Source organism: Lutra lutra, chromosome 4 (genome assembly GCF_902655055.1).
Source record: "Lutra lutra chromosome 4, mLutLut1.2, whole genome shotgun sequence".
Lineage (NCBI taxonomy): Eukaryota > Metazoa > Chordata > Mammalia > Carnivora > Mustelidae > Lutra > Lutra lutra.
In genome coordinates, this window is record NC_062281.1 from 180,152,025 (window position 1) to 180,179,310 (window position 27,286).

The 27,286-nt window shown below is 49.6% G+C and overlaps 1 protein-coding gene across 3 annotated transcripts in view; it reads left to right on the plus strand.

Annotated features, from left to right (window-relative positions):
• Positions 1-16,740, plus strand: part of MYOM3 (myomesin 3) — a 46,867-nt gene extending 30,127 nt beyond the window's left edge. For all 3 annotated transcript variants that reach the window (XM_047726585.1, XM_047726586.1, XM_047726587.1), the window contains 17 exons: positions 834-948; positions 1,885-2,041; positions 2,713-2,822; positions 4,530-4,574; positions 5,038-5,174; positions 6,905-7,049; positions 7,192-7,251; positions 7,610-7,677; positions 8,768-8,878; positions 10,580-10,667; positions 11,178-11,216; positions 11,448-11,556; positions 12,687-12,850; positions 13,073-13,109; positions 13,299-13,321; positions 14,047-14,102; positions 15,105-16,740. In XM_047726585.1, the coding sequence (XP_047582541.1) occupies positions 834-948; positions 1,885-2,041; positions 2,713-2,822; positions 4,530-4,574; positions 5,038-5,174; positions 6,905-7,049; positions 7,192-7,251; positions 7,610-7,677; positions 8,768-8,878; positions 10,580-10,667; positions 11,178-11,216; positions 11,448-11,556; positions 12,687-12,850; positions 13,073-13,109; positions 13,299-13,321; positions 14,047-14,102; positions 15,105-15,395 (1,755 nt within the window). In that variant the 3' untranslated portion in view covers positions 15,396-16,740. The remainder of the gene's footprint in view (positions 1-833; positions 949-1,884; positions 2,042-2,712; positions 2,823-4,529; positions 4,575-5,037; positions 5,175-6,904; positions 7,050-7,191; positions 7,252-7,609; positions 7,678-8,767; positions 8,879-10,579; positions 10,668-11,177; positions 11,217-11,447; positions 11,557-12,686; positions 12,851-13,072; positions 13,110-13,298; positions 13,322-14,046; positions 14,103-15,104) is intronic.
• Positions 16,741-27,286: the final 10,546 nt, after the last annotated feature.

A 27,286-nucleotide genomic window follows, 5' to 3' on the forward strand; every position in this document is an offset into this window, starting at 1 on the left:
GAATCCTCGGATCTACCTGAGCTGAGCAGGCAAAGACAAGTTGGCGTTGGCTAGACCGAGAAAGAAGGGAGGGCATTCCAGGGAGAGGGCTCAGCAAGGACAAAGGCAGGGAGCTATGAAAGGGGAAACAGATGAGATGAACATGGGCATCTGGAGGGAGCCATGGAGTAAAGGGGACCCCCAGAGAGGAAGAACACAGGAGGCTAAGGCCTGATTAGGAAGACTTCAGGGACTAAACTGCAAAATCTGAACTTTACCCTGAAGGCCACTGAAAGGTTTCAACACAGACCGGCGTCTTAGAAAAATTGGCAGAAGGAAAGGTTGACTGGGAAGAAGGGCCTAGAGTCAGGGACAGCATTTAGGAAACTGCTGGACTAATCAGGTGAGGAGAAATGAAGCCTGGATCGGGGCCATGGCTGGGACACGGAGAGAAGTCATGTTCAAGACATGTTAGGGGAATAAAATGTGAACTCACTGATTAGATGTATAGGGCTCCAGAAAAAGATGTCAGAGATGGTCCCCCGGCTTCTCTCTGGGGTGATGGATGGAGGAGAGAGAGTTGGGGCACAGGAAGGGAGAGTGTCTTCTTGTGGAGAGGCAGGTGATGAGTTGAGCGGGTAGAATTCCAGGGCCCACGGAGGTGGGAGGTAATACCCATGCAGGGACCCACTACAAACTGGGACCTGGGACCAGGGAGTGCACCCCGGGGCAGCCTGCTCCCTGCTGAGTCCCAGGAGGGAGGGGCTCCCTCCAGCCCAAAGCCATGGCTGGAGAAAGGTCTGGTCTTCTTTGTCCTCTGTGCTCACACTTGCCCACCCCTCCACCTCCCCCAGATCTCTGACTTGCAGCCAGGGAAGAGTTACGTGTTCCAAGTTCAGGCTGTAAATTCGGCAGGTCCAGGACAACCATCCATGCCCACCGACCCCATACTCCTGGAAGACAAGCCAGGTAGGGATGGGCAGAGGTGCTAGCCCCATAGGGCCGGGCTGTGCCACCTAGGACAGGTGGAGGTCAGAGGAGGGTCGGGAGGAGCATATGGTTCTATAGCAGGAGGGGACCAGGTCCTGCTGCCCCCCACCACATGTCACCCAGCTCTGACTTTCCTTCTTGCCTGTTTCTCCCTCATGCCCCACTCCCATTTCTTTCTCTGGGATCCCAAGATACGAGCACTGCTTTCTCCCTTCTTCCATACGCTGTACTCATACATTCACACAGCTCTTCCTCGATGTTTAAAATAATACCCAGCTGCATTCCAGATGCCCCGTGAGGCTTTGTCTCTCTTGCAGTCACAATTCCTGAGGTCCTCTCCTACCACACACACCAGGTGCTAAGGCAGATCCTCACAGGGCCCTGGGCCTCCCCACAAGCCCCTGCGTGAGGGATCATCACCCCCACCTTAGAACTGATTTTTCTGAAGCTCTGAATTTGAGTGATCTAGTCACACGGCTGGTCCGTGACGGAATCACTCAACTCTGCAAACTATAAAGCACATTGTCTTTCCATTCTTTTACTTATTCACTCATTCAACAAATCTTGGGGGACACAGAAGTGACGAGAAAGCAAGGCGCCTGCTCAAGCTTGGGGGAGGGGCAGGATGGACAGGAAGCAGAGAAATAATGACATGAAGGTGATGATCCAAGAGGCTAGTAAGCTATAAAGGAAATGAACAGGGTGGTATGGCGGGGTGGGTCTTACTTTAGCCAGAGCAGTCAGGGAGGGCATCCCTGAGGAGGTGTGATGTTTGAGTTGAGAAGAAGCTGATCACAAGGTCTTGAAGACCATGGCAAGGGGATGGGGATTAGCGATGGCAGCCATGGAAGGTGTATGACCTGGTTTGTCACTTCTAAATATCTCCTGGCCCCCGCCCTTGAATCCTGCCCTCAGATGCCCGAGAGATCAAGGTTGGTGTGGATGAAGAAGGCCTTATCTACTTGGCTTTCGAAGCTCCGGAGGCCCCTGATTCAGCAGAGTTTCAGTGGTCCAAGGACTACAAGGGCCCACCAGATCCCCAGAGGGTCAAGATCGAGGAGAAGGCTAACAAGTAAGTGAGGGGAGAGGGGGTGGTCTAACTGGTCCGCAGGTGAGTCTGCAGAAGCTCATGGGTGAGACCACCTGGCGGAACTCACGGATAACGCGCCTGCCAGGGGCTGTCCGGTCCCTCACCAAGGATGCCACATACCACCTGAGGGAGCAAGGAGGGGACAGTGAATTTAAGGGCAGAAAGGACAACATTCACTAGCGATTCTCCTTCTGCAAGGAATGCTATGTGCCTTTGCACCTGTGTTTCCAGGGAAACACGAAGCCCTTGGTCTCTAGCCTGGACACTTGCAAATGGTGACTTGCTCCTGAAAGTTGTCTGGGCCCAGCACTCTCATCTGTAAAAGAAGGGGTCTGGGACCAGATGTCAGCTGCCCCATGTCTTACTCCCCCACCCTCAGCAGCTCTGGCTTCAGCCCTGTCCAGACAATGACTGGAGTCCTGGGGGTTTAGGGGGAGAGACTGGGCAGTGCAGCCAGTAAGAAGAGAGCCTGGGGCCACTGAAGGGGCCAAGCCAGAGCTGCCCTGGGTAGGGCTTCCCACGGGGATGCAAGGAGGCAACCATCCCTGCTGCCTAGCATGGCCGGAGCTGTGGCTGGGGTGCGGGGCCCCCAGCTCCCAGGCCTCCAGTGCACAAGGCGCCTCCCTGAGGCTCTACTCTCCTCTGTCTGCCAGATCCAAGGTCATCCTGAAAGACCCTGGCCTTGAGGACTTGGGCACCTACTCCGTCGTGGTCACCGATGCCGATGAAGACATCTCAGCCAGCCACACACTGACGGAGGAAGGTAATGCCTCTGTTCTACTACCACCTCCCCAGAGAGGCTTTGATTGAGAGTCCCAGACGCAAATGGCCACAGAAGCTGGCGAGAAGCAACAAAAATTAATAAAGCAGTGATTTCCAGAGAAGTAGGCCCTCACCCACCCGTTCAGCCAGCCAGGCAGTTAATCAGGATTCACTGAGCACTACCCTAAGCCAGATACCGTCCTAGGCACTGGGCATTACACCAGGGGAGGGGGTCAACTGTCAAAAATCCCCGCTTGGTGGAGTTCACGTCCTTCAGGTCTCTCCTTCCTTTTTCTACTTCCTATAAAAGCAAGGGGACCAGGATCCTTTCCCCTTCCTTTGGAGCCCCAGAAATACAACAGTGCAGTGTCAGGATAAATTGCAGATGGCAGCTGGTCTGAGCAGCAAGGATGACAACAGGGAGCAGTGGGGACTGTGGCAAACCGGAGAGTAGATGCTGCGACTCAAGGGTCATCCACGTTTGATGATTTAAGCAGAACCGAAACCAGTACTGAGGAGTGACGAGACTCACGCTCTGCTGTCTCCAGAGTCCCTGGGGGACCACCCAGGGCCTTCCCTGATGATTGCTTAAGAGACCCTCCAACTTTGTGAAGAAACAGAAGACAGGCTCAGGGTCCAATTCCAGTTCCATCGTTCTCTGGCTTTCTTATCCTGAGCAAGTTATATCACCTCTCTGGACATCAGTTTGCTCATCTGTAATGGGAGGTCATAACCCCCGTGGTTTTGTTACTCAAATACAATGTTCTAGGCACATCAAAGCCGTCCACACACAGGATACGTTTTGGGTTTTGTTTTATTTTGTTTTTACTTGCCACGAGTCCAGACTCATACTAAGGATGCTGGGGTTTATAAGGGAAAATGAAGTATGGGCTCTACCCTTGTCAATTCTTCTATCAACACATATATTTTTAAAGATTTTATTTATTTACTTGACAGAGAGAGAGACACACAGAGAGAGAGGGAACACAAGCAGGGGGAGTGGGAAAGAGAGGAGGAGGCTTCCTGCCAAGCAAGGAGCCTGATACTGGCTCAATCCCAGTACTGTGGGATCATGACCCGAGCCCAAGGCAGACACTTAACGGCTGAGCCCCCATCAACACATATTTATTGAGCACCTACTATGTGCCATGTGCAGACACTCCCGGAGGTCCAGAGCTCAGCTTAGCAGAAGAGACAAATCTGCAAACCCAAACCAAAGAGGCAGTAAGCGAAGAGACAGCACGCCACCGAGCTGCTCTAGAGACTTGTAGACTTAAGTGCTCAGGGCGGGGGCTAGACCCTCCAAGAAGGGACAGCAGATGGGACAGCAGAGTACGGTGGGTGAGCGCTGAGGCTCAGGAACCAGTGAGGCTGGAGCGGGGGTGGTGGTGGACAATAGGGCTCGCCCCACAGCGTTGTGTGAGGACAAGTGAGGTAATGTGGTGCCTGGCCCTGGTGGGCACCCACTTCTCGGAGGAGGTGGCCCTTGATCTCAGGGTGTCCCGCAGCAACATCCCCCGATCCCCGTCAGTGCCCCAGGGCCAAGCCCCACAGTGCTCACCATCACCCCCTGTGTAGCAAGTGACTCCCGGTTGAGGCGGTGGGGGGCAGTCTCTTGGGATGGCCTGCATGGACCCCACTGCTCAGGCATTTCATTCTCTGTTTTTGGTCTGTTTGTTTTTTTTCCCCTTGTTCCTTCCTGTCCCAGAATTGGGCAAGCTGAAGAAGTTGAGCCATGAGATCAGAAACCCAAGTAAGCTGGGCCCACTGGGGTGTCCGGAGCAGAGCTGAATGGGGCCAAGAGCCAGAACCTAGCTGAGGGGCAGAGGACAGAAGAGTCATGGGGCTGGAGGGTCAGGGGTCCAGGGAGTCAGCGGACCGTGAGTGGGAAAGGGGTGGCGGGCAGGGCGGGGACAGTGTTTTGTCTCCTTATAATCATTATCACTGGCCCCTTAGTAGTTCAGATTTTGGATTCTTTAAACCTCTACTTCGCCGTTCTTCTTGTGCAAAATAGCTCTTGATCTTCTTGCTTTACTTCTCTTAAATTCAAACCAGGTCATTATAAATCAGTGCAACATGAGTGAGCCGCAAGGCCTTCAGATGCCTCAGGCACTTTGCCCTTTAAATGCCCAGGGTGTGCTCAAGGTGGGGCTGGTTGGGAGTGCGGAGGGGAGACCGGTGCCCCACCCACCCCCTCCGTGTCCTCTGCCTCCCAGCGATCAAGCTCATCTCGGGCTGGAACGTCGACATCCTTGAACAAGGAGAGGTGCGGCTGTGGCTGGAAGTAGAAAAATTATCTCCAGCCGCTGAGCTGCATCTCATCTTCAATGAGAAGGAGATCTTCAGCTCGCCGGTAACTGGGGGTTCAGACTGCTTCTGGGAGGTTCCGCTGCGCGGGACGTGGCCTCTAGGGGCGGTGGTTCGCCACAGCCCAGCACCGGCCCCTAGTGGACATTTCAGAAACAGCCACATGCTTTGGCTAGGGATGGCGTGAGGGTGGGGACACCTGGCCTTTGGTGGTGGGGGAGGCTCCTGGCTAGATGCCCGCCAATGCAAGGGACTCTCCCACAGATAAAGAATCCCCATGCCCCCCGACACACCACTGTTGAATGCCCCACCAGACATTCTTAAGATTAAAAACCTACATTCATGCTCATAATTATCTAAGCCTAGACCCTAACCTGGTAATATAAATACAAAGGACTTCTGCATAGTTTGCGGGTTTTTTAAAGATTTTATTTTTATTTATTTGAGAGAGAGAGAGACAGAGAGAGCACAATCTGTGGGAAGGGGCAGAGGGAGAGAGAGAAGACTCCCCGCTGAGCAGGGAGCCCGAGGTGGGGCTCGATTCCAGGACCCTGAGATCATGACCTGAGCAGAAGGTAGACGCTCCACTGACTGAGCCACCCAGGTGCTCCTGCACAGTTTTAATACACACCAAACAGAGACTTTTTCCTATAAGCCACTTTACTTATGCTTTTTCATTCATTTTCCTCTACTTCTCATACAAATCACTTTGACCTTCTTGCTTTACTTAACTTCCCTTAAATTCAAACCAGTTCATTATAAAGCAGCGCACATGAGTGAAATTATGTCTGAGCAGCTACTATTGAAATACATTTTATTTGGCTTTTATTTCTTCTTCATTTGACAGTTGTGGTATTACATTGCTTTCCTGGGGGGGAGGGCAGAATCATGTGTGTAGGTTGTATTAGACTGAGCCATGAACTGCCCATAACCAATCATGTTTTTACAAACATGGCGATTTCGATTTCATGAGAGATTCAATCATGACATCTGGTTACTTGAACATTCCATCTCTGGGTGGCAAAGTTACCATCAGAGGATATGTGTTACAGAGAGGGGCACTGGTTCCGAAAGAGAAAAGGGAGCTCGGGACTCCTACCCACCTCCTGTGGGCTGTGTGCCCTTCACCTCTTTGTGCCTCAGTTTCTGTATCTGTACAGTGATAGTGGGTTGTCCCAGAATCAGAAGAAGCAAATGAGAAAACTGATCCAAAAGTTCTGCGTAAAGATTAATCATGATTTTGGCACACAGTAGAGGATGTGTGACCAAGTCTGCGGTCTGCCATGCACAGCATTGGGACTATTGGTCGTCCCTACAGAAGAATAAAATAAACCTAGCTGCCTCCCTCAAATCATACATACAAATAAATCCAGAGGGAATACAATCCTAAATGTGGAAAATAAAATTTTTAAAAACTGTTAGAACACAACAAAATGTAAGTGAGTGTTAGTTCTGGGGAGCAAGTTCACAGGCATTTTTCATATTATCCTTCATACGTTTATGGGGATTTGTAGAAAGAAGTAGAGAATGTGGCACTGTGGCACTGTGGGGGGCAGGGGTTTATTATTCATTGCAATTAATTCAAGCACCCAAGACTCTTTCCTGTGCCTGCTGGGCCCCACAGGTGTTCCCAGGACTCTGCCCGCGCCTCAGAAGGCTTGTCACTCTGCACATACCACCCCCCAAGTCCAAGTACACTCTGATTTGTGCCCCACAGCACAAATCCCCTGGGACAGGAAAAGGGCAAAAAAGATTCGCCGGGTTTATTCTCCCCAGAACCGCAAAATCAATTTTGTCCGAGAGAAGGGCCTGGTGGAAGTGATCATCCAGAACCTGTCGGAGGATGACAAAGGGTCGTACACCGCCCAGCTCCAGGATGGAAAAGCCAAAAACCAGATCACCCTAGCGCTGGTGGATGACGGTCAGCCACGCCCACTGCCCAACCCCCACATGCCAGACCTCAGCCCTCCGCTCTCTGGCCCGGGGCCTTCTGTCCCTCCCGCTGCCCCTCTCCGGACCTGCGCGCCTCCCACTCAGGCCAGTTCGCTCCTCTGTGTTCACAGATTTTGACAAACTTCTGAGGAAAGCAGAGGCTCAAAGAAGAGACTGGAAGAGAAAACAGGGTAAGAATTGCTGGCGGGGGAGTTCAAAAGAGGCCAGTGTTCCGTGCTGGGGACCTGCTGGGTGCTGGACAGGTGGGCTAATCCATCCCTCAGCTCCGCCGGGTCCCAGAGGGAGCCACTGCAATGCAATCCACTTCTGTCCCCGTGCAAGAACAAAACAGAGAGCGACACCCCCGAGAGTCGATCCAACCCTGAGAGTAACACCTCCTTAAATGTCGCGCCCTACGCACCCCACTTGCGTCGCCGCAGTCCCTGCCATGGTGGGGGCCGAGTCTGAGGGGCCTGTAATCACTAGCTGCCCCCCACCTGGCCACCAGGTGGCGCCCTGACGGTGAGCGTGTTTGTTCTGCGCTCCCAGGTCCGCATTTCGTGGAGCCCTTGCAGTGGAAGGTCACCGAGGACTGCCAAGTGCTGCTGACCTGCAAGGCAAATCCCCGCCCCCGCCCCCGCCTCCAGCCCCGCCCCCTGGCCCAGGGCGGGGCGCGTGTGGCTCGTCCCGGTGGCTCGTCCCGGTGGCTGTCCTTGCCCACCTTCCCGAGTTCCTGTGCTTGGCTGACCCGGAGGAGAAGTAGCCCCAGGGAGACCACATTTAACTGGGAAACAAAATTTACGCCCCCCCACCCCCGCAAGAGCCCACGGAGCCGAATTAGTGTGGTTTGGATCAGCCTCCAGCCAGATCTCCCCGCTGCTCCGGCAAAGGGGTTCTGTGGGGCGTGGGCATCTGGAAACAAGTGAGGGGTGTATAGATTGAGGGGGACTCCCTGACGTTTATTAGTAGCCTTCCCAGACCCTGTGCTCGGGATTCATCCGCCTCGCGATCGTCTGTGAGATGGGCATGGATCCGGAAAACAAGTAGAGAAAGAGCTCAAGACCACACCCAAGCGGGAAGAGTCTAGAGCACGGTTTTAACGCCATCGGTCTGACTCCAAAGCTGGGGCTCCTTCTCATCACTCTGCAGCCTCTACAGACGACTGGGGAAGGGCAGGAAGGGCAGGGGAGAGTGCTCTCCGGGAATCCCCAAGCACTCCCCAAGGCCCTGGACATACAAAGACGAAGAAGTGGGGTCTCCTTGGGCCTCTCCGAGCCCAGGGGTCTGAGGCAGGATCCTTAGAAAACAGCATGTCTCCTGCTGTGATGCAGCACGTGCAGGAAATCAGTTAATGATGATTGAGGCACTCTGGGGTGCTTCAAGGAAGGCCTCTTGGAGGAGGTGACATCTTCCTTGCTTCCTTAAGATGCATAGGGACTTACAAGGACAAATGGAGTAGGGAAGTGAGCAAAAGGCGGAGGGAACACCATTAGTGAAAATCCAGAATGCGGAACCAGAAGAGGAGATAGGGTGTGAGGAAGGACTAGCGGAGATCTAGGAAGGAATTAGCTAAGAGTGAGTATGGGGGTGGGAGAGAATCAGGTTTGTGGGAGGAAAAAAAGAGCTGATGAGTTTTTACTTAAAAATGTGAGAAAACGTGAGGGAGTCTCTCTTCATTGATCGCCCTCTTCGTTGATCGCCCCTCAGGCGACCAACACCAAGAAGGAAACCCGCTTCCAGTGGTTCTTCCAGAAGAGAGAGACACCGGACGGTCAGTACGACCCAGAGACTGGAGTAGGAACTCTGTGCATCGAGGAGGTAAAAAAAAGTACAGCTCCGGCTTCAGGGCTCACACCCCCCTGGCAGCATCCCTGGGCTGGAGCAGGGCCAGGGGGAGGCAAGTGAGGCGCTCACCTCAAGCACAAAATGTAAGGGGGCACTGAAAACTCAGTAATCAAGTTAATATTTCAGGCAGTATTTTTTTTTTTTTTTAGTCAAAATTAATGCAAAAAAAAAAAAAAAAAAAAGCCCATGGAGGAGGAAATAGCAAAATTTCAAATAAAGTCAGAAACAGTAATACTGATTTTTCCTTTCATTTGGATTCCATTTCTGGGCCTGCCACTGTGTGGCCTGGGGCTGGTCACTGTCCTTCTATGACCTTGGTTTTCATCTATAACATGAATTGGGTCAGAAGGGATGCTGTCTCTCAAAGGTTTGGTCCTACCTCAGTCAACAGTCTGGGATTCGGGACAGGAAGGCTCTCTCTGTGGGGCAGGGCTGGGCAGAGCAAAGCAGGGCTGGAGGCCTGTTCTCCAGCCCACAATCTCCTCCTGGCCTCCAGAGGAGGGTGGCCTGGTTACTGTAGAAGCACAAGGCTTGTTCTCAAATATTCAATGCTTTTCTGCCCCGCTGCTGGTTTCTGTGGCCTTACGGGGTGTCCAGGAGGACTGGAGCACATGCAGGTTTGCTGACTAGGAAGGAAATAATGATTTCAGGGTCTTTCCCCCCAAATCCCAGCCAGGACTTGGCCTTTGTCACCACAGTGCATGCTCCTTAAACAGAGATTATCAACAAGTAGGTGCTTCCTAGCTACTGAGGCTTGTTCTAACAGTCTGTCCAGCTGGCATAGAACTTTCTGGCTTCCCAGATCAAACTTCCCTTGATCCCCACAGCGACTACAGTGCATAGCCAGGCAAGGATGATGCCACCATTCTACAGATGAGTAAATGGAGACCCCGAGGGTTTACACACCAAGACACAAGGCTAGAGAGAGGGCTTAGAAGTCACTCCAATCATTCTCCCCCCAGGTTCGGCTGGGACTTTGGAACCTTCCCTGGGGAAAGGGTGGGGAGACATAAGAGAGGGCTAGTGGGGCTCAGCCCTTGTCTCCCCAGGTTCAGAGCTGTCTCTGCCTTGGATTCTGCCTCAAAACACACTAAGTAGAGACAGTCAAAGTGGGAGGGCCCCCTGGAGGGGACAGGGAAGCAGAGAGCACTTCCCAAGGCTTCAAAGTCCAACCCAAGTTCTTGCTGGGCAGAGGGTTAGTTCAGACTTCATTTGGGGATGGCAAGCATAAGCCAGAAAGAAGCCCCTTGTCCTGGGCCAAAGATAACACACTTCCTTTTGGACAAGGGCAGAGGGGTCCCCCGGTCCCTCCATCCAGGGACCTCCAGGGAGGAGGAGTCCAGCTCAGGAGACTGCAAGGAGAGCTCATCATATGCTCTGGTTGGCGCAGCTTCCTGTGACTCCAAATGTGGGGTGTCTGCTTCTGCCCTCAGTTCCCCCTCATCCCCACCCCGAGGCCCAGACATGACCCAAACCTGATTCAAAGAGCTCTGGAGCTAGAAGGAGCCTCAGCAATCACCCATTCCAGATGGGTAAACTGAGGACCAGAGAGGAGAAAGGGGGGAATTTTGCCTGAGATCATACAGAGTTAGGAGCAGGCCCGGAGTCCAGGCTGGTTGGTACTCCTTCCAGAACCCATGCTGACACCATGTCATCTCTCATCTTTCTTTCCAGCTGTCCAAAGAGGACAAGGGAATTTATAGAGCAACAGTTTCTGATGACCGAGGGGAGGATGACACGATTCTGGACCTCACAGGGGAAGGTAGGAGTTGGTGAGGTTAGACATGGGCCACGGGGACCCAGGGAATCACACGGACTCAGATGTGGGGTCAAATTTATGGGATCCCCATATCACTTGGAGGCAACAGAGAGCCTAAGTGACCTGCCCAAGGCTGCACAGCTGGTCAGTGGCAGGGGCCTGGTCTGTGACACCGACACCCTCATTCTCTGTAGTATACCACAGTGAGCCAAAGCCAGAGTTTGCTCCCCTGCCCCACACTGGGCCCCAGACTCCTCATCAGGCTGGTTGGCCCAGCCTCAAGAAAATGGTCAGGCTGGCCCATTTGTCCTCCCTCCGTGGTGTGCCCCTGCCCCATCAATCAGTGAGTGCCCCAGACCCCCTCCACCCCCAAGCCATGGGAGTCATCCTGCTGTGCCCCCTGTGTGCTGAGCTCTTCATGGTTCCACCAGCCTTTCCCAGGGACATACCCACCCCAGGCACATCCCTGGGAGGTCCCTACATCAGCTAACCATTCTCTCCGTCTTCCTCCAGCCCTGGATGCCATCTTCACTGAACTGGGCAGGATTGGTGGTAAGCAAGCCCCACTCCCTGCTTCGCTAGCCCTGTCCTGAGGCAAACAGCTTCCAGGGCCCCTCCAGCCAGCCTGGGCTACTGGGCCTGGGTTTCGTTTCCAACCTTAAAGAATCCCTGCCTCCTCGCAATGCCACATTCCCCCCCACCACACCCCCAGAGCAGGGCTGAGCTGGCTGGCCCCAGAATGCTCTGCCCAAAGGACCTTGGCCTTCTCCTTTGCCTCCGCAGCCCTCTCTGCGACCCCATTGAAGATCCAGGGGACCGAGGAGGGGATCCGGATCTTCAGTAAGGTCAAGTACTTTGACATCCAGTATATGAGAACCACCTGGTTCCATAAGTAAGTTGGCCTTTCCCTGCAGGCCAGGGTGGGTAGAGGGTGGGGAAGGACAGGGGGCATCTGCCCCAGAGCCCAGTCCCAAGGGGTTGGCAGACATAGGGTCTCCCACCAGTTGTGCTGTCCGCAGAGGGAGTTGGGGATAGGGAACAGCAATTAAAGGTAGAGAAGGGAGGTTCCCCAGCAAAGGTCAGAACCCTAGTGATAAAACCATTTTTCCTGAACATCCGTGGCCACAGAAGGATCATTGTCTAAAAGCAGCATCTGGGAAGTGGGGGAGGAAAGGAAGACCAGATGGTCACGGGAGTCACGGTGCCCCTATGGGTCTTTGCAGCCCCAGGCAACTCAGGCAGCCAGGCTGAGAGTAGAGGTACAGGCAGAGGGACCTGTGGGGCTGACGACTGACTGAGTGCCAGAGCATGAAGGCAGGATGGATAAGTTATCCACAGAGACTCAGCTAGGAGCTAAGTGACCACAGACAGCTTGAGAGCATTCTTTTCCCAGGGCTGCTTGTCATTTGCATGCCTCAGCCTAGCAGAGCAGACATCACTGCACCTGCTCTATGGAAAAGGCTAGACTGACTTGGTCAAGTTTGTCAAATGAGTGAGAGCCAAAGCCAAGGGCTCCTTTCCCAACTATAGTTACTGAGCCTAGTGACCGAGACCAGAGGTGTCACCTCTGTGACCCAACACTGAAGACGTGGACCAAGTGTCTCCAGGAATGACATTTCAGTAAAGAAAGAAGGGAGTTTCTATGGTTTTTAAGGGCTGGGGAAGGATGATTGTTCAAAGAAACACTGGAAGGGTTTAAGCTGACGAGAAGGAAGAGGTGGGAAAGTGACCCCTGAGGGTGGGGGAGGTGGTAGGCACTGACCCGGGAACCTGAAGGACGTGTCACAGGTAGACTCAGCACTGGAACTTACCTGATGTGCCACAGATTTGCTGAACAAACAAATGAATGAACCAATGAATGAATGATGGAAGGATGGATGGATGGATGGATGGTTGGCCAGCTCACAGATCTGGAAACAAAACCCCAGGAGAGGAGTTTGGGGCAGGGAGTGCCTGTAGCCCCACAGCTAGCCAGCATGATGAGCTGAGCCAAGTCACACATTTCTTTGTCCTCATACCCAGAGAAAAGCGCCTGGAGAGCGGTGACCGGATAAGGGCTGGAACCACCCTGGATGAGATCTGGCTCCACATCCTGGACCCGAAAGACTCAGACAAGGGCAAATACACCCTGGAGATAGCCACAGGGAAGGACACCCGGCAGCTCTCAACGGATCTCTCGGGACAAGGTGAGCCAGCCACCTGTCTGTCCGCAGAGAAACCTGCTTAGAGAATCCTATGTCTTTGAGGGAAGGGGACTCCTGTCTCCCCACCCAGTCCGGGCACTGCCCTGAGAGAACACAGGATGGGGAGGGCAGCGGAGAAACAGTCAGCACAAAGCCCTGTTCCTGCAGGTCACAGGGGCTGAGGAGCTGACCCTCCCCTCCCCTCCCCCTCTTTCCTTCTGGCAGCTTTTGACGACGCCTTGGCTGAGCACCAGAGACTGAAGTAAGTGCCCTCTGCATCTCTTGGGTGAATCATAGGCCCCTGGGGGTATGGCAGGAGCTGGGTACAGGACCCCCTCCTGGGAGCCTGGGCCAGCTCCACCTTTCCCTCATCACCCCCTCACCCCTGCCCGGGGCGGGCCTGATCTTTCACGAATGGAACTCAAACCTTTTACCCATTTCTGTTTTTCAGAGCCTTGGCCATCATTGAGAAGAGTAAGTCCCCTCGTATTTCTGGTGTTTCGTGTCTGGGTTTGGGGCACCTTCCCATGAGTTTACCTCCCGGCAGGCATCTAAAGTCCTAGTTCCCCATGGGGTCTGTGCAGCCGTGGGTAGCAGCAGCCCAAAAGCAGATGATGGATGGATAAGGGTCCAAGGATCAGGGAGATGGTGGGTGTGGACCGAGCAGGCTCACGGACAAGGTCAAGGGCAGCAGCAGGGCACAGACAGGAATGAGGCTGGGCGGGCTCTCTGCATGAGGCCTGGGGAAGGGACAGCCTCTGAGCTGAAGCTGGTTCTGGCCGGTGGGGACGCTGAGGCCTCACCTGGTCTGGGATACAGGCCCAACCCCAGAGGGACCTGGCTTGCTCTCGAGCAACAGGAACACCCCTACCAAATCCACCTACTTGAGCTTCATCACGTGTCCCCAGCCAGTTCCTCCTTCCCCACTTTTGAGGGCAGGGGCACCTCCTTGTCCCCTCCAGGTACCAGTCATTACCAGGATCACTTCAAGTCCATACCACAAGCGTAGTATGTCCCCCATCTTCTGTTGGGAAAGGCAAGGAAACACGTAATGCAAATTTAAAGATTTCCACCCAAAATGATGAAAAGGGAGAAAAGAAAACGTGGCTTAAAAGTAAACCCCAGCTCTGTGGAACCTGATTCTGGGAAGCAGCTGGCAGGAAACCATTCATCACTGGAGTCTCTCTTTTCCCTTCCAGATCGTGCCAAAGTGGTGAGGGGCCTGCCAGATGTAGCCACCATCATGGAAGACAAGGTAGTGAGCGACCCTAGCCCGTGGCCAGCCGGCCCACCCCGTGCTCCCACTGTTCTGTACCCATCAGAGATCATGGTACAAAGTAGCACCATGGATTCAAGGGCAGAAAGAGCTGGCTCCCCGGAGCCGGGCCAAGTGACCACACCTTGTTGGTCACAAGGAAACACTGATCCTGGTGTCAGGCCCATGGGGATGCTCACCCCACCTCTCCAGGTGGCCCTGGGCATCACAGACTTCTGTCTATGAACTTCCATTTCCATTCCCATAGGAGTTCTACTACATGATCCCTAAAAGCCCCTCTTGACCTGAAAGTATGCAAGTCTCGTGTTCTAGAAAATGATTGCTCGTGTCTCTATGGTGCTTACTTTGCGCCAGACACTGCTCCCTGTATGTGTACATACTGTAGTCTGTTTAACCATCAAGGCAGCCACAGGAAATAAAATATTATTACTACCATTAGTCACCCTTTACAGCGAAGCAAACTGAGACCCAGAGAGGTCAAGAGACTTTCCTAGGGTCACACAGCTTGAAGGGACAGAGCTGAGAGTCAGTCTGCCGGTGCCCAGCTCCAGAGCCTGTTCGACCCCCACACTATAGTGCTCCGTGTTAGAGCTTGTTCGAGAATTTTTCAAACCCAGTTCATAAATCTTCTTATTAAGGCAATATAGTCTTATTTGCATAGTAAAATCATAACAACATATATGCGACAAAAAGCAATAAAGCAAAATTCAGGCCAGTGTGGGACAAATGATTGCTAGGGTAATGATGGAAATTCTAACTAGTAAGCATTCCTGTAGAAATCTTGAGGATGGAGGATGTGGGATTAAAATAAAATGTCTCTCCCTTTAATGTTATCCTTTTATGGGTTATAATAGAACTCACATAATAAATTTATCACCAGGAGCAACTTGTACTGGGGGCTGTCTGGGGGAGTGAAGGTGAATGCCAAGTATGATTATAAGGAGGTGAGATGGAGCATTCCCTTCCTGTCTTTTCTAACAGACTCTGTGCCTGACCTGTGTCATCTCGGGAGACCCCACCCCTGAAATCTCTTGGCTGAAGAATGACCAGCCTGTCACCTTCCTTGATCGCTACCGCATGGAAGTGAGGGGTTCGGAGGTCACCATCACCATCGAAAGGGTCAACAGTGAGGACAGTGGGCGCTACGGTGTCTTCGTCAAGAATAAGTATGGTTCTGAGACGGGGCAAGTCACCATCAGCGTGTTCAAGCACGGGGAGGAGGCCAAGGTGCTGGAGAAGAGAGTGCAGGCTGAGGTTCCACCTGTGGTCTAGTCTGCGTGGACCAGCGGGGTCAACCAGTAGGTCACAGCCTGGCACAGGCAGCGGGGAAGGGGATAGGGTGGAACCCAGGACAGGGGGGTTGGGGAGGTGAGAGTGGAGTGGGCATGCCAAAGCACAGAATTAAAGACCTTACTGGGGTTCTGGGGGGGTCTCGGGGTCGTGGGATGGGCAAGACTCTACTCCCCATCCGAACTCTGCATGAGCCTTGACTTTCTCATCTGCTAAATGGGAATTCCTACCCCAAGGGGTTGTTTCTGAAACACCCTGTATCAACCATATCCAGGGATTCTCAACAGGAGGCACTTTGTCTTCCGGGGGGACATTTAGCCATATCCTTGTTACAACCGGGGGTGTCTGCTGGCATCGGGTAGGTAGAGGCCAAGGACACTACTAAACCATAGCTCCCCACCACATAGGATTATCAGACCCCAAAGGGCAGGGGCACCGAGGGTGAGGAGCCCTGCTGTAAACCACTGGATGGCCATATCCTCCTTTAGGAGTCTGTATTTTCAATTCGCTTCAGTTCAGCGAACATTGATCTGAGCCCCAGTGTCAGGCTGGGGAGATCCTTGGAAGCAGAAAGATAAATGATATGTAGGCCCAACCCTCGAGGCTTCAGCCCAGCAGGAGAGACAGACCTGGGTACCAAAGACTCCAGGACAAGGCAGATAAGGATGACAAAACGGATCCAAAGAAAGTGCCACTAGTGGTCAGAGAGGGAGAAAGATGCTCGTCCCAGTGGGGGAAGGCGGGCTTTAAAACACCTTCACGGATCTAGCAGAACCGTGTTGGACCCTGATAAACGAGTTCAGTTTGGCAGTGGTGTTGGGAGGAGGACATTTTAGGAGGTGGGGAGATGCTACCTGGCTGGCCTCGTGTGCCAGGCTGGAGAGGTGGATGACCTCAGGACCTCTCCCAGCTCGGGGAACAGATACTGGTGTGACAGATACTGGTTGGCCTTGCCCAGCAGACCTCAATCCAGACCTGGGCATGTCGCGGCCCTCCCACTTCCTTCTTTTTCAAAATAAGATTTGGAGGGATGGGGCGCCTGGGTGGCTCAGTGGGTTAAGCTCAGCCTTCGCCTCAGGTCATGATCTCAGGGTCCTGGGATCAAGCCCCACTTCAGGCTCTCCGCTCGGTGGGAGGCTGCTCCCCCCTCCTTCTCTCTGCCTGCCTCTGCCTACTTGTGATCTCTATCAAATAAATAAATAAAATCTTTAAAAAAAATAAGATTTGGAGGGAGTGGGGTTTATACAATTATAAATGTTTGTTGTATTATTTTGGAAAACCTTGAACATTATAAAGGATAAAATAAAAATCATCAATACTCCCACCACCAGGAGATAACCCCTGCCTCTGATTTCTGAAATGGCTTCTGACCTCGAGGATGAAATGAATGCCTCCTCCACCCGCCCACTACACATGGACGCAGCGTGGTGGGTTAACTTACACACCCCGCAGCTCCCGTTCCAGGCTGCCTGGGGGAGCCAGACCCGCTGTTCAGCGAAGGGTGTGGGGGGAACATGACTGTCCCTGGCTGGGAACAAGCATGGGAATTGTGCAGATCTGGAAAACATACACGCCTAGGGTTGAAGCCACACCTCGCTGTGTGCTCTTGGGCAATTCTTCTCTTTCTCTGGGGCTCACTCCCATCTATAAAACAAGAAGCCTGAAAGGTCATTTTTGAAGGCCCTTCTAGCTGACCCTAAGAGTTTTATTACCTCCCCGAACTTCACTCTCTTCTGCTTTGCTCATTTCCTAACTGGTGAAAAAGAAGGCTGTATCCGAGCCCCTGCTCCCACTCTTGTACTTGGCATCTCAGAGAAGACGTGGCTTCTTTCATGAGTCACTGCAAAATGGTACACATTTCCAAGAGATCAGGAAGCACAGTATCCGTGCTCTTCCTGCTAATTCCCATGAGGCTCACGTGCTCATGTATGTACTTCATCGTAACACAAAGCACTTTCGCGTCTCCTCCACGAGATCGTCTCCACCCAGGGAGCAGGTAGGCAGAGGTCATGATGGTCACGTGCATACAACACTTCAAAGGTTAGGCAGCATTCTCCTGTGATCAAATACAACAGCATCATTGAGTTGTTGAGTGCCCAAATAGTAAGTGGCAGAGTCGGACAAGAACAAGAATCCCTGGGTCCTGGTTCAGAGGATGTTTTGCTCTACCACGCCAATCCTGAGCAATGTCCAAACCACTGGCCTTCACCTTCGCCTTCTTCTCCCCTTCCCAGCCTATTCCCAATGGCCTCCTGCTCCCCCACCCCCCAGCCTAGGCTATTCTCAGCACCTGCTTGCTGGACCCCGATGCTTCCTCCTTAGCTGCGATTCCCACTCACTCCTTGTGTTCTTCTTATAATGGTTCATCCTGGGAAACATCTCAGCCGGTCTAGCCTGATCCCCGGTACCTTGCGTGGGACTCAGAGAGGCAGAACCTTGTGTCTCTTATCTGGTGGAGCCCATCAGCGAACACAGGAGCCTAGCATTCCCCAGGATCCCTCTGTGGGTCTCCCAACATACTGCACTTCCGGGGAGCCAGGCAGGGTTAGGGGAACAATGGCAGTGGGTTCCCCCCTTTATCAGACCCCCAGGCCACTCGTCCCCTACAGGTACCTGTTCTGTCACTTTCCGTGTACCAGCCTGGGGAGCAATCCTTGACCTAAAGCCTTAAGACCTAAGAATAAACACACAGCACAGGGAGCAAGAATGGGAAATTTCCTAATGGGAAATGACCAGCCAGTGTAATAATTAACCTCTACCCACTCGGCCTCAACCACCACACTAGTCAGATGCTTTCAATACCTTAAAATTTCCAAATCACTTCCAGCAACTTGGGTGACGTTTTCATGCCAAAAATACTTTCAGAAGTAACACTCCCCAGATGTCTCTAGCTAGAGGAAGCCAGATATTTTTTTATTTTGAGCATTTGAAAAAAAAAAAAAAAGTATAAATCTTGAGGCCAGAGGAGTTTCAGCAAAGGAGGGCCCTGGGTTGGGAGCAAAACAAGTTGCAGAGCCTGGAAGGAACGTGCCCTCCGCTCCTGGACCTCTTTCAGGTCATGGAGCTGGCCGACGCGTGCGTCACTGCTTCCTATGTGAGCAGATCTAAAGAAAGAAACACGAGGCCACTCAAAAGCCTTTTATTCCAATTACAGAAATGTTCATGATGAAATCAGTCTCTGGGCTTGCTTTAAAATACTCCAGTTTGTTGGGTTTTATTTTGGTTTGGGGATTTTTTTTTCTTTTTTTTAAGTAGAATGAGGGAGATAAATGAAAAAGTTAGCAAAATCTTGATGACTCATCAAGCTCGGTGGGTACAGGCAGTTCTACTACCATTCATCTGGAGTCATAGTAAGCTTTTTTTATCCAGATATTAGTCAAGGATATTAGACACAGGCAAGAGAGCTGAGTTCTTTTCTTGCAGGCAATCTAGAACAGTCTGTTATTTTTCGATCGCACTGATTAAAATTAGTGCTAACACAGATACACTACAAGAAATCATTATCAAGTAATAGCTGTAGTTTAAAAAAATTGCATACCCATCTGTATGATGTTTCGCAAAAATATATTTTCCTGTCTGTAGCTTGGATAGTCATTTACTTAGTGGTATTCTTTGAGGAGCATAGTTTTTAGAAATTTTTATGAAATCCATTACATCCAAAAAAAATTATACATCCAAATGACTCATCTACTCTGCATTCATTCAACACAATCTTTACTGAGCTTGCTGCGTGGAAGGAATATACAAAATTAAAGTTGGTGCCACCAGCACAGACTTGGCTTTGCTTTATTCTGTGTGCGACTTAATTATGCAACCTTCCTGTATCTCTTCTGGAAAAGGTGGCTGTTGTGAGAATTGGGTAAAGGGAGGTTGTCCAAGGAACTAGCACAGTGCCTAAGTGGGGGCAGGGGCGGGGGGAAGACAGATGAGTCAGTCCAGCTCCCACAGAGTTCAGCACTTGTTTGTGCACATTTGTGACTGATGACAATACAGATGCTTCCAGAGACGGAAGCCCACAACTTCACAAGGAATTTCTAAAGGAATATCTGTTGTACCTTTTTTCAATTATAGAAATTATAAAGGCAGGTTGCAGATATATTGGACAACACAGAAAAGAACCAAGAAGAAAAGCAAAAATGTTCATAAGCCCACCACCCAGAAATAAGCAGAGTAGAAGACATTGTTTATTAACTAACATAACAGATATTCCTACTCCTTCCCTGCTGCAGCCTCTACTCTGGAATCTGGGAGGCTAAATATTCCCTTCTCCAGGCTCCCCTGTAGATGGAGACAGCTACAGGACCCAATTCTGGTCAGAGACTTAAGCAGAAATCTGCTGGGGCACCTCGATAGGCTCTAGAGGTACCTAATAAAAAGGACAGATGCTTCAGGCACTGTGCTACTCCTCTTCTTCCTTCCTATCTCAGATGTGGACATGATGCCTGGAGCTGGGGCAACCATCTTGTGACCATAAAGAAAACAGCATTGCGAGATGCCATACCTAATATCACCAAGCTGCCGATGGCACTCCCTCAAACCTCTAGACAACTTATCAGAGAAAACTAAACCCCTCTGTATTTAAGGCACCATAAGTCAGATTTTCAGTTCCTTAGAGCTGAAAGCATTCCCAATTCACACACCACCTGTTAACATTTTTTGGTTTATTTCCTGCTGATCTTAACAGAGTTGGGAACTCTTCTAATTTTACCTTCTGGACTTTTCATATGCCATCAAATCATAAGAATTTGTTCACATTCCCAAGAAGCATTCTAAAACCCCATATTTGTGTTCATCTATCATGTGATTATGTATCATTTCCATATTCCTTGAAACTGTTTCCAATTTTTCCTTATTATAAATAAAACTCAGATGGACATCCTTGATATGGATCTTTGCCTACATTTCTGAAAAAAATTCAGATAAATTCAAGAAGAGGAATTGCTTGGCCAAAGAGCATGAATTATTAGATCAAAAACAGACTAGCTACACAGCAAGAATGGAAACCAGCAAACAGTGATGGTACCTTGGGCCTTCCCCTCAGGGGCACAGGTGAGAAGTTAGTTGATCGGCCAACACATATTTTTATTGAGCAGCTATTTCACTCCAGGCAATATGCTAGGTGCTGACAATATGGAGATGAACAAACCAGACAGGGACCCTGCCCATGTGGGAAATGCCATTTAACAGATGGCTACCCAGAGAGATGGCAGCTGATTTTTTTTTAAGATTTATTTATGTATTATTTGAGAGAGAGAGAGAGAGAGAGCACAAGTGGGAGGGGCAGGGAGAGGAGTGAGAATCTCAAGCAGACTCCACACTGAGCACAGAGCCCAACAGGTGGTTGGATCTCACAACCCTGAAAACGCTGCCTGAGCCGAAACCAAGAGTCAGATGCTTAACCATAGGTACATGTACATATGCACACCATAATTTGTATAAAAACCAGGGCACCTGGGTGGCTCAGTGGGTTAAGCCTCTGCCTTCAGCTCAGTTCATGGTCCCAGGGTCCTGGGATCAAGCCTCACATCAGGCTCTCTGCTCGGCAGGGAGCCTGCTTCCCCCTCCCCCTCTGCCTGCTTCTCTGCCTGCTTGTGATCTCTCTCTCTGTGTCAAATAAATAAATGAAATCTTAAAAAAAAAAAAGCAAAAGCCAACTGAGAAAATTATTTGTAATGGATATGAAAAACATAACACTAATATACTTAATATATAATTACAATCCAGTCATAGCATCAAACATGATGTTGCAGGGGGGAAAAAAAAACATTTATGGGCATGGAAAGATGTTCAGGATAGGTTTTAACATCAAAAAGCAGATTTCAAATAGTATATAGAGTGTGAATGTACTTGATTAAAATAAAGATGATATATATTTTTAGAAGACTAGAAGAATAGGGACGCCTGGGTGGCTCAGTTGGTTAAGCGGCTGCCTTCAGCTCAGGTCATGATCCCAGCGTCCTGGGATTGAGTCCCGCATCGGGCTCCTTGCTCAGCAGGGAGTCTGCTTCTCCCTCTGCCACTCTGTCTGCCTGTGCTCACTCTCTCTCTCTCTCTGACAAATAAATAAATAAAATCTTTAAAAAAAATTTCTAGAAAAAAGAAGACTAGAAGAATAAACATCAAAGTGTCAACAGTGAGTTATCTAGGTGATAGGATTACAATAGATGTTTGTTCTCTTACTGTATTTTCAAAATCTCTACAATAAACTTGCATTATATTTTAAACAGAAATGAGAAGTAAGACTTTTGAATGTTTTAAAAACTACCACAGACATCTGCCCCATCTCGGCCAAACTAGCCTCTCCTTATTCTCTGTGTTCCTTGATCCAGAACCATTTATTTTGCCCATTTACTTCATTCATCAGTGGTAACTGGCACCCTCACTTCATGATACTTTGAGACTCAGATGACTTTTTACATTTCAGATATTGTACTGTCTACTTTTGGAATTTCCATCCAGTTCTTTCTTAAAGTTATATTTCTTTATTAAGATTTCCTATCTTTTCCTTCACTATGAACATATTTTCCTTTATAGCAAAGAGCATAGCTAAAATATTTCCTTTAAAATCATTATCTGTTCATTTCAGGGCCAATCTTTGTTGATTATCTTTCCTCTTGAAAATGGATCACATTTTCTTCTTCTTTGCATGTCAAATAATTTTGATTGCACTGTGAATGTTATGTAATGGACATTCTGGATTCTGTTATATTCCTCTAAAGAGTACTGATTTTTGTGATTGTTGTTTTGCCAGGTAATTAAGTTGGTTGGATTCAAAGCACATTGTCTTTGGAAAAGCAGATCAAATATGAGTTTACTTCTTGTGTCCTTACCTGATCTGCTTGTAGTCTTTCCTCTACATGTGCAATTTACTGGTCAGCCAGAGATTTGGAAAAAGAGTTTACAAAGAACTCGTGACTCCTCTTCACTCTACCTCTTACTTTTCCAGGATTTCTCCCTCACTTTCCAGTGGCTGTGGATGCCCTCAACTTTGCCCTCTGGGTTTCAGGCCTGAAATACTGTAGATTTTCTATTGGGATATTAAAAGACACTCTCAAATCGTACTGACTGCAGTGTGCTGAAGGCCATAAAATATTAGAAACTCATTCTGCACCATTCTTTACTTCCAAGTGTTAACTTCTTTCCAGGATCTGCCTGCTTTTGTTTATCCTCCAGTGCTTCAGGTAAAATTTGGGGGCAGGGGGTAGGGGGTATAGAACACAAGTTAACAGCTACAGTTTGCAGGAGGATCAGTCTAGTTAAAGCCTATGTGGACATACCATCAGTGCAACTCCTCATTGTGATTTAGTGTCCTTGCTTCAATCTTCAATAGCACCTTCCAAGTGAGAAGCCCACATGGGCAAGGGGTCATGCCTCTCAGAGCGGCCATTCCTTCTGGGAAATGCCCCCAGGGATTTCTGGCATTTGCTTTTAGATCTATAACACAGATATTGGAGAAGGTTGAGCACCCTTTGCCTTGGCATTGCAGAGACAGCCTAGCAGGTCTGACCCTTAAGTGGCTGCCCACAACCATACAGTCAGAACTCAACATACATTCTTTTGAATCATTTCAGCAAGTGGTAGCAAATCACTGAGCTTTGAGGATGGGTTTATTTTCAAAAACTGCTTAAAATCTCTTGGAGAAAATAGCATTGGCCTTAGACCCAGGCAAGAGGGTCTTCTTGCTCCGGCCCCCATGCTTTTATGAGGTATTCTCTGACCCTCTGCTGGCCACACCCCTCTCTATGGGTCAAGGAATCCATGAAGACAAGGGAACAAGGCCACACAGAGTCTATGACATCCCCCCTTTATTAACTATGCACCCAGTATCCAGAAACCAGAATTCCCTGACAAAAGTCTCCAAACTCACTTCCAGGATCTACATGGACCTCTCCCACAGGTGCAGAAAGCAGAATAATGGGAGTCCCAAAGATGTCCATTTAAAATAAACTATAATAGTTGGACAAGGAAGGCCTGGTCTAAATGCAAAGAAACCAATCTAAGTTAGAACAAGGAAGCAATACACGGAATGAGTAGGGATGAGAATGGATTGGGGATATGGTGACAATGGCACACGTCCCTTGGGTAGAGCACAGCGGTTAGGCAAGTAAAGCCAGGCCGTCTGCATTAAATCACAGCTCCCTCACTTAACCTCTCTTCGGTTCAATTTCCTCCTCTGTAAAACAGGGAAACTCTTGTGCCTTCCTCTTTGGGTACCTGCGAGGATTAATTATGTGTAGAGCACTTAGTGATGTACCCAGCATGTGGCAATTGCTCAGAAAAGATCAGCAATTTTTTTACTAGCCACTCCCAACAAGAAAACAGAGGCTCAGAAATGCCAGGGGGAAGGGCCATATAGGATAGACATAATCCAAAAATAAAACATGTCATGATTTTAAACCATTGCTGGTGGGTATGAAAGAAGAATCCATTTGAAATTGACTCTGGGGACACTCTCCTCTAGGGGCATTAAGTGAGCAGAGAAGGAAATGCCGTATCAGCACATTACTTGGATCTACTTACATGATGCTCATATGTAAATTCTGTTTACTGGAAGCCAAAGGTAACAGCAGAAAGCTAAGGGAAAAGGAAAGAGGTGTAGGCAGCTTGAATCCACATAACATCAAAACGAGAAGAGAGGAAAGGAGGTTCTATAACACCCGACGAGAAACCAACAGCAATGTCTAAAATTAATGCATTAAGAAATAACCACACAAAACCTATCTTTAGAGCTGTATGGGAAGCCACTAGAAGAACTAAAAACAGAAGTATTTAAAGTGCTGCCTCCAGACTGCCTTCTGAGGAAGGGAGAGCAACTAACTGCGTTCAGTTTAATGAGTATGTCTCTAATACTCAATCTCTGGGTACACGATACTCAGTCCTCTCATCTCTAAAGCAGCCTGAGGGTCAGGCGACCTGGGCTCTACTCTCAGCCCATTCATTTTGGCCTAATCGCTGAACCTTTCCAGAACTCCATATGTTCATCGGCCAGGTGGTGATGCAAACATGCCTCCATTCCTGGGTAACTGATGCTCTCCGTTTATCAGAAGATGGCTAGCAGCTGGGCTCTGAGGCCGCCCAGCTCCCAGCAAATCTTCCCCCATCTAACTCTGAATCCTAAATTTAAGGGAATATGTTCACATAGCAGATTACAAGAGCACACAGTTGCCAGCCCAAGAGCTCAGATCTCCCCGACAGTCAGAAACCCGCAGGCTGTGAGCTGGGGTCAGGCCCAGTAGGCAAACAGACTGGGGCCTCGGAGATATTTGTACCTCCTGACTTTGCCCAGATGAGTTGGCTTTCCCAGCTCAATATCCTGGCACATCTTTAGTTGCTCCCCACTTGCTTTTGTACTGATTTCGTAGGATACTAAAGATGCTTGATAAAGTTGTTTCATTATCCATCCAGTGCTCAGCATAGGACAACATTCTGAAATCCTTTGTGTTCTAGAGAACATGAAAATAACACTCTGAGGGCTGGATGTTCTACTAGCAAATCCTGTTCCCGCAGAGATGTGGATCTACCTGTATGTGCATACACACATGTATATTTCATGTAAGCTGCTCAACAGATCTCTACAATTGCCCTTTGATGCGCGTAAACCAATTAGGGAAACGGAGATCAAGGAGGGTCAGTGATTTGCCAGAGTCTACACAGTTACCAACTGGGTGACTCAGGATCCAAACCCCAGGCGCCAGCTTTCAGACTCTTTGTCAGTGTACCATGATGTCTATACAACACCTTTCAATCTCTTCACTATTTTCCCTGAAAATCTGATACATGGATCATTAAATTCAAATAGCTAGCTGGGGCTGGCCAATACAGCAGCCACCAACAGGCGGCCATAGCTCACGGGATGTGTGGCCAGTCCAAAAGAAAGATGTGCTGAAGGAGAAAGCATACACCCACCTCTCGGACTTAGCACAATGAAAAGATTATAAAATAGCTCATTTAATCATTTTACATTGATTCCGTGAGGAAATGATAAGATTTCAAATACATTGGGTTAAATAAAATGTTAATAAAATCAACTTCACCTGTTTCTTTGCATTTTTTTTAATGTCGCTACTAGAAATTTTTTAATTTTTCATATGACTCAGGTTACAGAACCTGGACAGAGCCATGCTAGACTGTTCAATTAACAGAGATACCTGTGGTTTAACAGAAGAAAAAAAAAAACTGCAGTAGAGAGGTTGGGGGACAGAGATCTTCGACAGCATCTAGCTGTGTGGTCTTAAGCAAACCACTTATGCTCTCTGAGCCTCAGGCTTCCCCCCTCTTGAAATGAGGGACTAGCCCATATTTCAATGAGCCCTTCCACCTTGACAGTCTAAGTGTGTACCAGCCACCACCTTATCTCTCAGCACTTACTTACATCTTTTTTAAAAAAGATTTTACTTATTTATTTGACAGACAGAGATCACAAGTAGGCTGAGCAGAGAACTGGATGCGGGGCTCGATTCCAGGACCCTGGGATCATGACCTGAGCCAAAGGCAGAGGCTTTAACTCACTGAGCCACCCAGGCGCCCCTACATCTCTGTCTTATGGGAGTTTCTCAGCCAGGAGTTCTATCTGCCCCTTCCTGATCATAAACTCTGTGAGGATAAAATGACAGTACGTGAACTCCCCTCAGCCCCCACGCTGATTCTCACTGCGCCATAAGCAGCACACAGTTGGCGCTTAATAAGAACTCATTGGTGGTTCGATACTGGTTTGAAGTCTATTCCTGACAGCTCCGGCTTCTTTTTCCTCCATCTCTCCATCTTTCCCCCGGATTTCCCCCCAGAGATTCACATGGTAGAGTTCCAAGAAGCCTGAAATGAGACTATAAGGTGGCGAGAGCTAAAGCAGCTTCTTGCCACCGGATAGGCAACAGGTGAAGGGAAAAGCTGAAGGGCGGCGCCAGCTTCTAGCACAGGATTCAGCATCTTCCTTGGATCATCAGAGGTGGCAGAAGCGTACAAATAAGGGGGAGACTTTTCGCGCCGTTTCTCTTCGCCCACTTTGACTAGGACTCCCAAGTCATGCTGCGAATTTTGAAATGAATTTGACTCATATTAAAACACAAGCTAACTCCCTCCATGAACCTTTCCTCGAGAGTCTGCTTTTAGGCCAATGTTCTGAATTTAATGTGATTCTGAGCTGCTTGAGGACAGGTGCAGGGTCTTGATCATTTTGATGTCTCGGGCCTTCATGGTGTTGGGCAAACTGGAGACCAAAAAAACAAACAAACAAACAAACAAAACAAAACAAAACCCAAAAAAACTCTATGCTGGAAACAGAAAAGTAAATATAGAAGCCAAGACAGCAGTTATGAAGGTCAGGAACTTGGGCTGTGAAGCATTCACGGACCGCCACCATACACAGAAGTGTGATGACAGGCCAGGGCCCCATGCTAGGACGTGAGCGGTTGCATTTCATCCTCTTAACAGCCCTACGAGGTAGGTGACGGTTATGCTAACCTGTTCAGTTTACCGGAGAAATGTGTTCCTTTCTAAAATATGTACTGAGCTCCTACTGAGGGTCAGGCACTACTGGAAGCACTTGAGTCAGTATTCTAGTGGAAGGGCGATAATAACCAAGCAAATAAATAAACAATTGTACCATCAATTCCACTCCTAGTATGTACCCAAAGGCATGGAAACCAAGGATTCAAACAGATCCTTTTTTTTTTTTTTAAGATTTTATTTATTTGAGAGAGAACAAGCAAGCAAGAGAGAGAGAGAGCACAAGCACAGAGGGAGAGGGAGAAGCAGACTCCCTGCTGAGCAAAGACACCCCCCCCCATACACACACACCCCCGCCCCCGACACAGGGCTTGATCCCAGGACCCTGAGATCATGACCTGAGCCGAAGGCAGATGCTTAACCCACTG